General features: G+C 32.8%; 3 protein-coding genes across 5 annotated transcripts; 1 reads left to right on the top strand and 2 right to left on the bottom strand.

The window, feature by feature from the left end:
* Positions 1-1,157: 1,157 nt before the first annotated feature.
* Positions 1,158-3,832, bottom strand: LOC100306195 (protein FATTY ACID EXPORT 6-like). The gene is made up of 3 exons (NM_001248314.2): positions 3,493-3,832; positions 2,064-2,151; positions 1,158-1,595 (listed from the first exon to the last, which is right to left on the bottom strand). Exons 1-3 carry the CDS (start codon positions 3,689-3,691, stop codon positions 1,523-1,525), a joined length of 360 nt encoding a protein of 119 aa, NP_001235243.2. The 5' UTR covers positions 3,692-3,832; the 3' UTR covers positions 1,158-1,522.
* Positions 3,833-4,526: 694 nt separating this feature from the next.
* On the top strand, positions 4,527-6,352 carry LOC100797499 (uncharacterized). Its single transcript, XM_003545083.4, has one exon. It carries the CDS (start codon positions 4,865-4,867, stop codon positions 6,134-6,136), a length of 1,272 nt encoding a protein of 423 aa, XP_003545131.1. The 5' UTR covers positions 4,527-4,864; the 3' UTR covers positions 6,137-6,352.
* A 907-nt stretch (positions 6,353-7,259) lies between these two features.
* Positions 7,260-10,219, bottom strand: LOC100787977 (purple acid phosphatase 18-like). 3 transcript variants are annotated; one of them, XM_014766484.3, is made up of 6 exons: positions 10,085-10,219; positions 9,917-9,940; positions 8,545-9,213; positions 8,145-8,333; positions 7,971-8,059; positions 7,329-7,810 (listed from the first exon to the last, which is right to left on the bottom strand). In XM_014766484.3, exons 1-6 carry the CDS (start codon positions 10,130-10,132, stop codon positions 7,591-7,593), a joined length of 1,239 nt encoding a protein of 412 aa, XP_014621970.1. In that variant the 5' UTR covers positions 10,133-10,219; the 3' UTR covers positions 7,329-7,590. The 3 variants fall into 3 exon arrangements, with proteins under 3 accessions (NP_001239671.1, XP_014621970.1, XP_040864705.1); NM_001252742.2 differs by having other exon boundaries at positions 7,260-7,810; positions 9,917-10,171; XM_041008771.1 differs by lacking the exon at positions 9,917-9,940 and having other exon boundaries at positions 10,085-10,197.
* Positions 10,220-12,079: the final 1,860 nt, after the last annotated feature.

Here is a 12,079-nt window from a genome sequence, read left to right as displayed (position 1 = left end):
CGAACATATGGCTTCAATGCAATTTTTTCCCCTAAAAAGTAAAAACAATGAATCACTCAAATGATTAACCAAAATATCAACTGTTGAATTATTAATTTTTTTTTTGCAAAAATCGTTTTATCCCCCACCACCCCCCGAAAAAGAGAACAAAGAACCCACCCAAATGCATTTTATTCTTACATGGTTGGTTGCGGCACTGGTAAAACATGTTTCAATATGTATTTTTCTAAAATACGATTGAATATACTCTTACTTACACCTTGGTCGGAGCAGTTTTAACTTCGAGCTGAAAATTTTCATTTCAAATGAAATAGTTTATAAATTCTATCAAACGTGGGAATAAGCAAATTAGGATACACGTGCAAAATGATTAAGACAGTAGATTATAAAACCTTTATCTTCCAAACAAGTTTCACTTCAGTTGAGGGGCCATCCTTGCATTAACTATGTTCTTGCAAAGAGCTAATGTAGTATATATTTTCTTTTGAGCAATAACTAACTAGCTTATTTTACTTAGGATGCTATCCTTAACTCAAAAAAAAAAAAAAACAAAAACTTCTCAAAGTTGTGTGGGTTGGGAACAAAATGTATGGATCTCAAAAGATTTTCTAGAATTTTAAAAGGGAAGTTTAGAAAGAATCAAAATCAAAGCAAGAATGAAAAACATGGAAAGAGGAAGAAAATGAGAGGAAATTGGCTAATTCGGAAGGAAGAAAGTGGGGAGAGACACTATTTTCTTTCTTTTTATTTTTTTTAAACTTAAAGGACTTATTTGATAATCCTTTTAAAACAGTTTCTAATTTTGAAAATAAATAAATGTTTGACTATTTGTTTTTTATCAATAAAACTTAACAACTTTTTTTATTTAATGCTTATTTTCTTGTCTAACTTTAAAAACTGTTTTAAAACAGCCTCACCAAATAAACTTTATCTCCCTTCTTTTTTTCAAAACACAACTTTTAAAAATGATTTTACAAATTATATTTTAAAGAATTTTTTATCACAAGTTTAATTCCATGGTTAGATAAGCACAACAAGTATTAGCTAATGCAATAAGTCAAGTAAAAATATAATTCCTGGGAGGCACGCGTTAGAACCTAATCTAGTTGTTGACAATGTAATTTATTCCATAATTAAAGTAGACTCACACCAAGAAATGTAAATTTGTTGACCAGTCAAATAACAAGGCGTGATAAATTTCAATTGGAATTTCCATCGAGTTTGTCAAGTATGCAACAAATAAGAGCCAGTTTTGCATTTAAGCAACCTCAGTGATATGGTGTGCTAAGCTAAGAGAAAAAGGAAAGTAGAAAATAAAAAGAGCTGCTTAGAGAGTGATGAAGGACTGGCCCAAGTCTCCTACGTGTATAAAGACAACCACAACAACAACGACAACAACTATCTTTTGTTCCATACTTTGAAATCACTAAAGTACAATGATGTATCTTAACCATCTAAGGCATGCAGATCAACCAACATATCTGTATTATAGTAAGCAAATATATGATATATCATTATATCATCACTCAGCCTTGGTGGGGAGATGGTTGCCACCAGTTGCTAATTTGTAGAGATAAAACAGAGTCATGAGAGCACTGCAAAAAAAAGACAAACAAATATCTTAACTCCATATACAAACTACAGGTGACTGATGTGGAGCAATTGGACTAACTCACAAAACATAGACTAAGTAATGGCTGACAGTGCTTGATTCCTGACTTCAAATTCAGAATATAATATATATAGATCTTCAAATCAGCAATGGGAAGTTAAAAACAAATTTTAGAACTAGCAGAAAACAAGTTCAGGATAATAGCACATAAAAATATTTCTTTTATTCTCAAAATAAAAGGGAATGGTGAAGCCTTGATCATTTAAAAAGAGTTTAAAGAACTTTCATGGATGCATTTATTTTTAAGAAAGACAAGTTCATGGATTTATAACCTACAAACTAACAACTTATCCAACAATTAAAACTTAAAAGTTTAAATTTAGTTCTTACAGCTCTGAGTAAAACTATGTTTACAATGAGTTTGGGTACTTCTAATCAATCCTTTGATTACCTGATTCCAGCAACAAGACCAGCAGGCATAATCTTGGATGTTTCCAAATATCGCTGCCCCATGACCCAAGTTAGTATGGCTGCACAAACTGTTTCACAGTATACAAATTAGAAAAAAGCATAGAAAATTACTCCGGCTAATATGAACCATAATTAATTCAGTGATCATAGCTTATCAGATTTTTTTTTTATTCATAAGAATTGAAGACAATGTCAGGAGGTTTACAACAACTCACGCCCCTTTGCTCAACCAACTAAGCTAGACCTTTGACATCATAGCTTATCAGATGAATACAGAGTAACAGACATACATTCCCAGTATAAACACAGAGATACTCATTGATCCTATATATATTGGTAGTAATTTAGTATAACTTATGACTTAAAAAATTTCTGTGCAATGTGATACTCATTGAGTTTTGACATATGATGATGCAATGTGATACATCTCTACCCCTGCTAGAGTTTCTGTGCATACTTTTTATTACTATGTAGGAGCAATGCAAGTCATTAACTTAATGGTAATAAACCTGTTATATTCATAAGCATTTTAAATCAAAAAATTTCTGTCATAAAATTTTACTTTCGATTGAATAATATTTGTTACAAACACGTCCTCCTCCTTTGATCTTTTATATTTATCATTATATTCTAAAACATGGGCTTATATTCGAAGCTAAAGCAAAAAACTCTAGTTATAGCCTTATAGGACAAACCATGTTCCACTGCATCAACTATACTAATGACAAAAGTGTATGGGGCAAGATCCAAGTCTGATAAATAAGCAATGAAAATTTGAAAACCATGCACCCAATATATCTTGATCAGGTTACATACATTCATTGATGCTTCCTTGGCATTCAATATAGTGCACAGACTATGTTTAACTAATATAGTGTACAGACACCCTCTTTCAGATCTATGTATCACTTTCCCTCCATCAGGTAGACACCCTCTTAACCTAACCTAACCTAAAAAATCCCCTTCCTTTTAATAGAAAGTAGTAAATGAAAAAGCACCATCATTCAATATCTTTGAAACCCAAAGAGCATTTAGGCAGAGTTTAGATAAACATTTCAACAAACACAAAACACAAATCCAGAGGGTAAAATAAAATAGATCAGACTTCTCCCACAAGTTAAAACAACATATGCATCTTAACGTTTTCATAAGTCGATACTTGAGCTGCATTATTTTAGGAGAACATAGAATTACTAATCCAAATATCACCATGACCTCCAAAGAGAGAGAATCCAAATCCAGAATTTCATGCAATCCGAAATGAATCCAATAAATATCCACATCTTTCCATCAAATAAAGAATTCTAGCATAGAACACGTTTCAGATCCAGAGTCATCGAGAGCCAGGTCAACAATCACACGCGAAATAATAATAATAATGAAAGGAAAGGAAAGAAATTATAGGATACCGGTCTCGAGAAAGAGAGCGAGGTAAGAGTTTTTTCGTTTGCCGAAAGCATTGAGACTGAGATAGCCGGCGACGATGAGAAGCAAACCGGAGCCGGCGCCTCCGGCGAGAGAAGCGATGCTCCCTTTGCTTATGTAGGCGAACAGTCCACCACCCACTAACATCAATCCGTAGGGGATCGTGAAGCAGAAATCGTGCATTTTTCTCTCCTTAGATGCCTTCAATCGGAAGCAGCGTGTGGAATGCACAAGTCAAATATTAACACCCACCAAACCCTCCACCTGCTCCTTAAGAATCATTCCCAGAATCTACAGTCTCATTTTTTTAAACTTTTGTTTTAGATTTTTTTAAGAAAATTCATTTTATAAAAAAAGTTTTTTTATTAAATCTTAATAAGTTACAATGACACCTATTTGGTCCAAGGACGTATCTAATCGAAGATCCTTAAAAAACTCAATTTGAATATCATCAAATATATAAAATAATTTATAGTGATCACAAAATCCCATATTATTTTTAAGATACTCACATGTAAATTTACTCAAGAAAACTCTTTTAGAAAAGTAGGTTTTAAAAAAAAACTAAATAGAGTAGTTTTAAAATTATTTATATGTTATGGGTTATCACCTAAGATAAGGTGTTATCCTAAGTGACACTTTGTGCTTATTTTTTTTTAAGTAATAAATATTTTTTTCTCATTTTGGTCATCATATTTTTTTATATTTACAACATTATTAATTTTTTTTTTCCATCAATTGTAAATATAATTAATATAAAAAAATATAACAATCATAACTCAAGATGACATCTCATGCATTTATAGTTTTGAACACAACACTAGTTATATAAGTATTTTTTTTAAAGGTTGAATATATTTAAAATCTTTTATACAAGTTATTAAGTTATTGATGTAAGTGGTATCGAATTTGAGCCTTGTTGATAAATAATATGTGATTAACAGAACATAAAATTATCACTAATATTTGATTGGGAGGAAAAAATAAACTAAAGATGATTAGCTGGATTTTTTACAAAGATGAATCATTGTCATAAAATTGATCGATACACTTTAACAAATTATTTGCAATTTTTAATCAAAAAAATAATAAAAGAAATATTACATCATATCAAACCCGTTTAGAAACAAAGAAATGATCAAAATATTAGAGCAAAAAAAAGTTTGGGAACGAAAATCCAAGACCCATTCCCGAAACGTTAAAAGATCAAAATAATAAGAGTTGGAAAAAAATAGGAATTAAAAAGAGTTGAAAAAAGTTTTGGAATTAAAAATATAGTTTATCCTTTAATTTTCATAAGTAAAAAAATCCTTATTCAAACCGTTTTAGGGTTTTGTGTAGCAGCCCAAGCTAATAATGGTAGTTTTTCTTGGTACCCGAATCCAGAGCATCACCTGGTTCAGGTTCAACCCTTCGCACAGCCACAAGCTCCTTCAGCGGAGAGCCCTGGAGATTTCGATGTTGACAATGCAACAGGGCCAATCTAAAAGACCCATTTGCCCTTCTTGTTCCAAACCCAGCCGAACGTGTCTCTGCTCTCGAATCCTCACACCGGGTCTCCAAAATTCTGTGCATGTAACCATTCTACAGCACTCGCTAGAGCGTAAGCATCCCCTCAATTCTACCAGAATCGCTATATTGGGCCTCAAGAATCTCACCGTTGCAACTGTTTCTGATGTTAATTTCGAAGCCCGGTTCCTGATTCGGTTGTTGGATCCGAATTACCATTCGGGTCATGCTGGAAACGAGCCAACTGCGTTGTTTTCTCGTCAGTGTTGGGAAATTGGAGACACCCAGAAATTGCTTTCTGAGAAAGATTCTAACTTGATTGATACTGATAGTGCTGGAAAATGTGGTTTGAGAAATGATGTTGGAGATGTTCTGGATTCTGCTTCTAATGCAGAAGTTGTGAAACAAGTGAGTATCAGTGATGGTGCAGTGATGGACGATGAAGTTGAGAAAAATGCAATTAGTCCAAAGTGTGATTTAGCTAGAGGTGTACATGAAGAGAGTGGAGAACTAGCTGTTACTGTTACCATTGGCAAATATGGTGCCATTAGCTCTTTGTCTCATATTTGGATGACTCAAGCACAATGTCAATCCCCCGAGTTAAGCTTTGACAATATTTTGGCGTACCCGGAAGCTTGTGAAGCACTCTCAAAAGGGTTTTTGGTGAAGAAGTTTCAAAGGAAGCAACTGAATAGGGATGAAGAATTGGAAGAATGTGAAGAATTTGAGCTTGAGGTTCGTCCTGGATCGGTACTACTATTTCCCTCTGAAATGGCTGTTGATGTTAGTGACCTGGATGCTATAGGTTTTGAGGTGAAGAACTTGATTGTTCTGGATGGAACATGGGCTAAGGCAAAAAGAATTTATAGTGAAAATCCTTGGTTGAACATTTTGCCACACGTGAAGTTGGAAGTGAACAAGACAAGCTTATATAGTGATGTGAGACATCAGCCTAAAGCTGGTTATTTGTCCACCATTGAGAGCATTGTATTTGCCTTGAAGGCAGTTGGGGAGTTGAATCATGAGGGTTTGGAAGGTCTCTTGGATACTTTTGAGTCCATGGTTGGAGATCAGAGGCGCTGTAAAGAGGAGAGACTGAGCAAACACTTTTCCTGTTGAGGTCCTTTCTTCTTTTGATTGAACAACTCGAAGAAGTTGCTTCAACCCAAAATAGAATCTATTTACAATAAATTATGAACCATGAAACTTGTAAGAGTTTTTTTTGCCTCCATATCATTTCCCTGTATGCAAAACACAACATGGGAATCCCAGTGGATTATCTGTATAATGTTATGCATGGAGAACTCCACTCCAATGAGTTTATTGAAACTTTACAGATTATTGCTGTGCCACATCTGCTGAACAAGGACAGGAGCAGTCTCAGATAAAGCAATCAGTTACTGATTGAAATTGAACTATGCTAAGAGGGTGGGAATTTGTATCGATGTTTTAGCACAATTCTATTTTTAAGATTGGACAATGCACTGAATGATGTCTTTAGAATCAAGACAATTTTGCAGTTTGTAGTGTTACTACTGCTACATGTTTACACTGAATGAAGACATTATGCACATTGCATATTGCTAGAGTCTCTCCTCAAGAAAGTAGGGGAGAGCATGTTCCCCGAGAACTTTTGGACAGAATCATGGCTGTTCATGCTTGCTGGTTTCAACTTCAAGCCAAGAGACACTGCAAGCACCAAGCTGGACCATTAATGATCACAGATACCTCAGCAGAAACTGACAGTGCCAAAGTTACCCATTTTCCAACCACTTAATGATGATGATGTGAAATAGAGTTAATTGTTAACAAAACAACATGGAGAAACAAAACCTAAATGAGAGGAGGAAGGGGAAAGATGTTATCCGCCTAAATTCACCAGATACCGATATCTGTTTAGAACTCAGTTAGTATTCACACTTTATAAAATCATTGTGATGGCATAAATGTAATTAGATTCTATTCAGCAGATTTCATGTGTTGATGTATATTGGATAAATCCGTTTCAGTACTTCCAGACGGAATAGGCCAACCCAGTAGTTTCCACTTAATGCTTAATTATCAACTCTGCTGTTTTTACCGTTCTATTCTTAGATTGCTGATTTACATTCTATCATATCCCATTTCCCTGGTATCAGCGAACAATGATTTCAGATTTAAGGCATGACTTTCGTGCATCCCAGTAATCTTCATTGCTTTAGTCATTGCATGGCTCTAGAATCATAATCTAAAATCTCAATGTCAGTCAAGAATATAAAACATACATGTTTATTGCTGGTTATTAAGTAAGCAAAGTTTTAGTTTTCCTATATAGAAATCAGAAACCAATCTTATAAGTTCAGAAAAAACAAGCAACACCATCAATTGCAGAGTGACAACTAGCCTTATACTCCATTTACTGACTAGTCCATGCCCTTAGAATATTTAAATACATGCACCAGCACAACCAGCAGCTATGTACTGAAATACCTCAGTTTACTCACTCTGCTGCTAGTAGTGATACAAACTAAACTAAGGACTTGTCTAATCATCAATATTTACATAACTTTTGCTAATCCACGTAGTTCTGAGTTTTAGGGCGTCAAAAGTGTACTTCTGAGTTCATGTGTCTTCTGATCAACGCATCCTGAGCTGGCCAAAGAGGTTATCCAGATATCATCAGCTTTTACTGGTTCATCATCATCATTCCTATGCCAACTCCAGAAGGTATGAGTGGAGTTTACAATCTTCAGCTCACCATGACCAAAACTGGCTTCACGGAATTCTGACCACTTTGGCTGTGGGTTTATATACCTGTCAACAAACAATTATGTAAGGATACATGCAGCAACAATGACGGAAAAACAAATTTCAGGCCGCATACATGATGATAAACCTCAATATAGCTTTTTTTCACATAACAAAGGATTCAGAAAACAGATTTATGTGGGATGTTTCTGGCTGTGAAACTTACTTATGAGCTAAGCCTTCTCTGTTTCCTCCATCACCAATAGTTATATGGACAGCACCACAGGGATCCAATCTTCCATTATACACACGTTTCTGACAATGAGATAGAGTATTAAAACCCAGTTTCCACTAAATGGTGCTTACAGAGAAAATAAAATGGTAAACCATAAAGACATACTGAACGTTCATAAGCATGAACATGACCAGCGATAACTAAATCAACACTAGCAGCATAAAGCAATGGCTCCATAGCAGCCATCATATCATCCCCTGCACCTTGATGAGCCTTGTTACTATTATACCATGGCACATGAAATAACACAAGCAGCCAAGGTGTCCTTTTCCTATCCACCTTTGACAGATCTTCCTGTAGATGAGGGATGAGTAAAAATTAAAGAGTGAAAAAAAAAGTGGTCCAAACTCCAAAGTACTTTTCTTTTTAAAATGATAGAGTAGTGTAAAAAAGACGAATAAAAATAATAATAACAAGCATGATTGTGTAGTTTTCCATGGTCATGGATTGCATTACACTTATCCAATTTATAGTAACTCTTGATCAATAGGTGAAATCAACTAACCTTTAGCCATCTGTATTGTTCAGAGTACACATCATAATCTGCATAGGAGCCAAGCATGATAACGTGAACACCTGCAACTTCAAATGAATAATAGAGATTTGAAGTTGATCCACTTTCCTCATATGGCATTTTCCATCTGGAATTATAGGACACAAACTCATCCGTCAACAATAGTATGTTCTCCTCTTCATGGTTTCCCTCTGTCACCATCCACGGCCTTGTACTTGCAAGCGGCTCCACAAGTTTCCCAAAATTGTCCCACAGATGCTGCATACAATCAGCATATGAAAGGTCTCCTGGTAGCAGGTAGACATCATATTTACATTGGTCTATATGTGCCAGTGTTGATTTAGTCCAACCAGTTTGACCCAGATCCCCAGCCACAGCAAAAGTAATTGGAAATTGAGCTGGAGGAGTTTTGAGCTCGAACTCGGGACCTTTTCCACCACATCGGTAGAAGTACACGGTATTGTCTTCCAAAGGGCCAATTACAGCATGGTGTATCTTTCCTGAGCTGTATAACAGATAGTTATAAGAGGTGCACTCTCCTTCAGCTATTGAGTCATATCTCCCAGGCAATGTTCCGTATTCTACATATGAAGGTGAATGTTTATCATCGGTTATCCATGTAACTCTCATGTGCTTGTCTCCTGCCAAAGAAATGTGTACCTGGAACAAACATTTGGCATCAAAGAAACTGAAATTTAATAGTCACCATAAAAGAACATGCATAAAGACTAAAGAGGCTGATATGATTGCTTAATAGAGGAAGCACGGTTGACAGTTCACAGAATATTTGTCCTAGAATTGGCAAATAATTCATAGAAAGCGAAACAAACTGTTCGAGTTACATATTATATAAGCTGATAAATAATAATCATTGTCTGTGTACAGATATATACTATAAGAAATCACCAACCATAACGAATAAAAAATGTCTTTTGAAGATTTGTGACTAGAACCCAGTTCACGAACACCAATACAAGAGTGACAGAAAATTATTGGATCAACTTTGAATTTCATAACCAAAGAAACCTTGCAGGGCTATATCTTGAACCCCGGAGATATGCTACCATAGTCACTGTCTTAAAAATTATATCAAAGATGATTTCTGATTGATTAACAATATGATTTTTTTTTATCCTCCATGGAAATTAAACTCGATAACTTGAAATAGAGAATAATTTTGAAAATATAACCCTATAAAAAAAAAAGGAATCCTCCCAACTGAACAACATAATCCAATCAAATACGAAAGAAATCAGGTACTGTAAGTTGATCAAGTAGGAAATAAATAACCCAAAGAGGGTGATGATATAGTACTATTTATTTATGAATATGAACATGAGGAATGAAAAAGAGGTTGGTTGACCTGTTGAGGGTAAGAGGAGTGGGCCTTGGAAATTGAATCCCATGGGATGGTTAAGGTTTTACGAGGAAGAGGTCGAACGTATTGAGGCGTAGCAGTAGCAAAAAGAAGCGTTAGAATCAGAAGAAGAAGTTGTTGTTTGAGTTCCATAATAACAGCAACAGTAACTACCTGGCTGAGACAACAATGTACTTCCGCTTCAATCTTTCTTTCTATCATCACCCATCTTCATGACATCACCAAATATGTCGTTGCCTCACTTTTTCCGCTTCGTTTCAAGATAAAACGAAACCACGCTTTCATCATTTTCTTAACACTTAAAATATATTTTTATATACGATAATATAATAAATATATTTTTAGTTTTCGATGTGTTTTATTCCTTTAAAATCTTAAATCAATGTTTTTTTTTTGTTTTTAATGTTCATTTAAAGATAAATAAATAATATTTGTTAAGTTAATTAATTTGCTGAATACCTAAAGAAAAATTGTTTAAAAAACATGATACTAGACCATACAAATATATTTATTTCAGTTTAATTTAAACAAAATCACTGGATAACAAAAATAAAATGAGAAAATACAGCATAAAAACTGGAGATGTATTAAAATATGATTTTAGAATATTAGTTTGGTGTAATAAATCTTTTGGATTTTACAAGTTGGATGAATGTAATAATTTTTAAGATTTTTTAAAAATATTTTTATGACAAATTTTGTAATTTCAATTTTAATAGATTTATAACATATTAGTTTATAAAATTTGAAAAGATTGGGTAGATTTATAAAATTTTAATAACTTCACTAAATTTTTAGAAACATTCAAGATTATTAGAGTCAATAAAAAAGATAAAAATAAATAAATGGTACGGTTTAGATAAAAAAAAAAAAGAGTCTAATCAATACAAAATTTTCCAATATTTTAATAGTTAATTTATTCTAACTCTCTGTCTTCCTATTTAACGTTTCTTCACATAATTTATTAAGCTTATATGCATTAACATCTTCTTGTTTATGTTGTTAGATTTGAACAATGAATTTAAATTTATGGTATTCGTTAAGTGATAATACCGAAAATAAAGAATCATATGTTAATTCAATTGAAAATTCATCATCATAGTGATATTTTTTGTGAAGAAATTTATGAATATGTTCATAGCCTTCAATGGAGAGAGAAGGATATTATGTGTGATAGAAAAAAAGATAAGTTCTGTAAGAAAAAAAAAGAAAATCTGAAGAGTCTAATATAATTGTTTGTTGAGTGTGATATTTATGTTTTATACTAAAAAAATCCTATAAAATTCGTCCAAATCTATCTAAAAAAATTCATCAAAAATCTGTACACTTTTAAATACTATATAAGACTTTTTTATGAGCTATAAAAAATCATAATTATGATTACAAACAAAAAATATTCATCAAAATTCATATTTTATATTAAAAGATCCTATAAAATTCATCAAAATCCATTCCAATAAATTACTATCAATAACATTACAAACAATCTCCTCACTGTTGAGAGTTTCAGACTTAATCATGTGGGTGTGTGCCTAAATATATCCATGTTCACCTATGCTGAACAAAGGTAGAGTCTTGTCCTTTTAATATATTGTATTGGGTCCATTGACTCAAATTTTATTCATATATTCGTATTTCCAGCCATCATATTTAACTCAACATTAGAAAACACAATTTTTTGATGAATCAAATAATATTGCATTGTATCTTTAATATATTTTGGTGAAGTTTGTCTAACTGTATATTCGGTTAAAGCTATGAACTTACGTTTTAGAAAAATATGAATTTAGTTATTTGCTAATTGTATGCTTGGTTAAAGAGGAAGAGAGAAAAAATAAAAAAGAAAAAAATATAAACAATAATGTATTTAAAAAAAGGAAAGCACCAGAAAAATGATTTTAAGATTTTTTTTTCTTTCAAAATTTAATGTCTTTCATTTCTCTTATTCTTAAATTGAAATTTTATTATTTTCTCCCTTTAATGAGTTTGTTGTACGATTAATTAATTATATATTTTTAAGATAAATTATTATATAAGTTAAATATCAAGAAAATTTATACTAATAAATCTGAAATTATATTTTAATCTAAAATCTTAAGATTTAGATTTATAAATTTTTTTTCTGTTTATATGATGCTCAATATTTTA

This window comes from Glycine max, chromosome 14 (assembly GCF_000004515.6).
Source record: "Glycine max cultivar Williams 82 chromosome 14, Glycine_max_v4.0, whole genome shotgun sequence".
NCBI classification, from domain to species: domain Eukaryota; kingdom Viridiplantae; phylum Streptophyta; class Magnoliopsida; order Fabales; family Fabaceae; genus Glycine; species Glycine max.
Note: the sequence above shows the minus strand (reverse complement) of the source record. Positions and strands in the feature narration are given on the sequence as shown.

What these genes read in the sequence shown, in the direction of transcription:
- LOC100306195 (NM_001248314.2), bottom strand. Translation starts at nt 3,691, where the DNA reads ATGCACGATTTCTGCTTCACGATCCCCTACGGATTGATGTTAGTGGGT. An exon ending in CGCTCTCTTTCTCGAGACCG is followed by an intron (nt 2,152 to 3,492) that starts GTATCCTATAAT and finishes ACTGTGAAACAG; the next exon opens with TTTGTGCAGCCATACTAACT. An exon ending in GGTCTTGTTGCTGGAATCAG is followed by an intron (nt 1,596 to 2,063) that starts GTAATCAAAGGA and finishes TTTTTTTTGCAG; the next exon opens with TGCTCTCATGACTCTGTTTT.
- LOC100797499 (XM_003545083.4), top strand. Translation starts at nt 4,865, where the DNA reads ATGGTAGTTTTTCTTGGTACCCGAATCCAGAGCATCACCTGGTTCAGG.
- LOC100787977 (NM_001252742.2), bottom strand. Translation starts at nt 10,132, where the DNA reads ATGATAGAAAGAAAGATTGAAGCGGAAGTACATTGTTGTCTCAGCCAG. An exon ending in AACAATACAGATGGCTAAAG is followed by an intron (nt 8,334 to 8,544) that starts GTTAGTTGATTT and finishes CCTCATCTACAG; the next exon opens with GAAGATCTGTCAAAGGTGGA. An exon ending in AGAGAAGGCTTAGCTCATAA is followed by an intron (nt 7,811 to 7,970) that starts GTAAGTTTCACA and finishes GTTTGTTGACAG; the next exon opens with GTATATAAACCCACAGCCAA.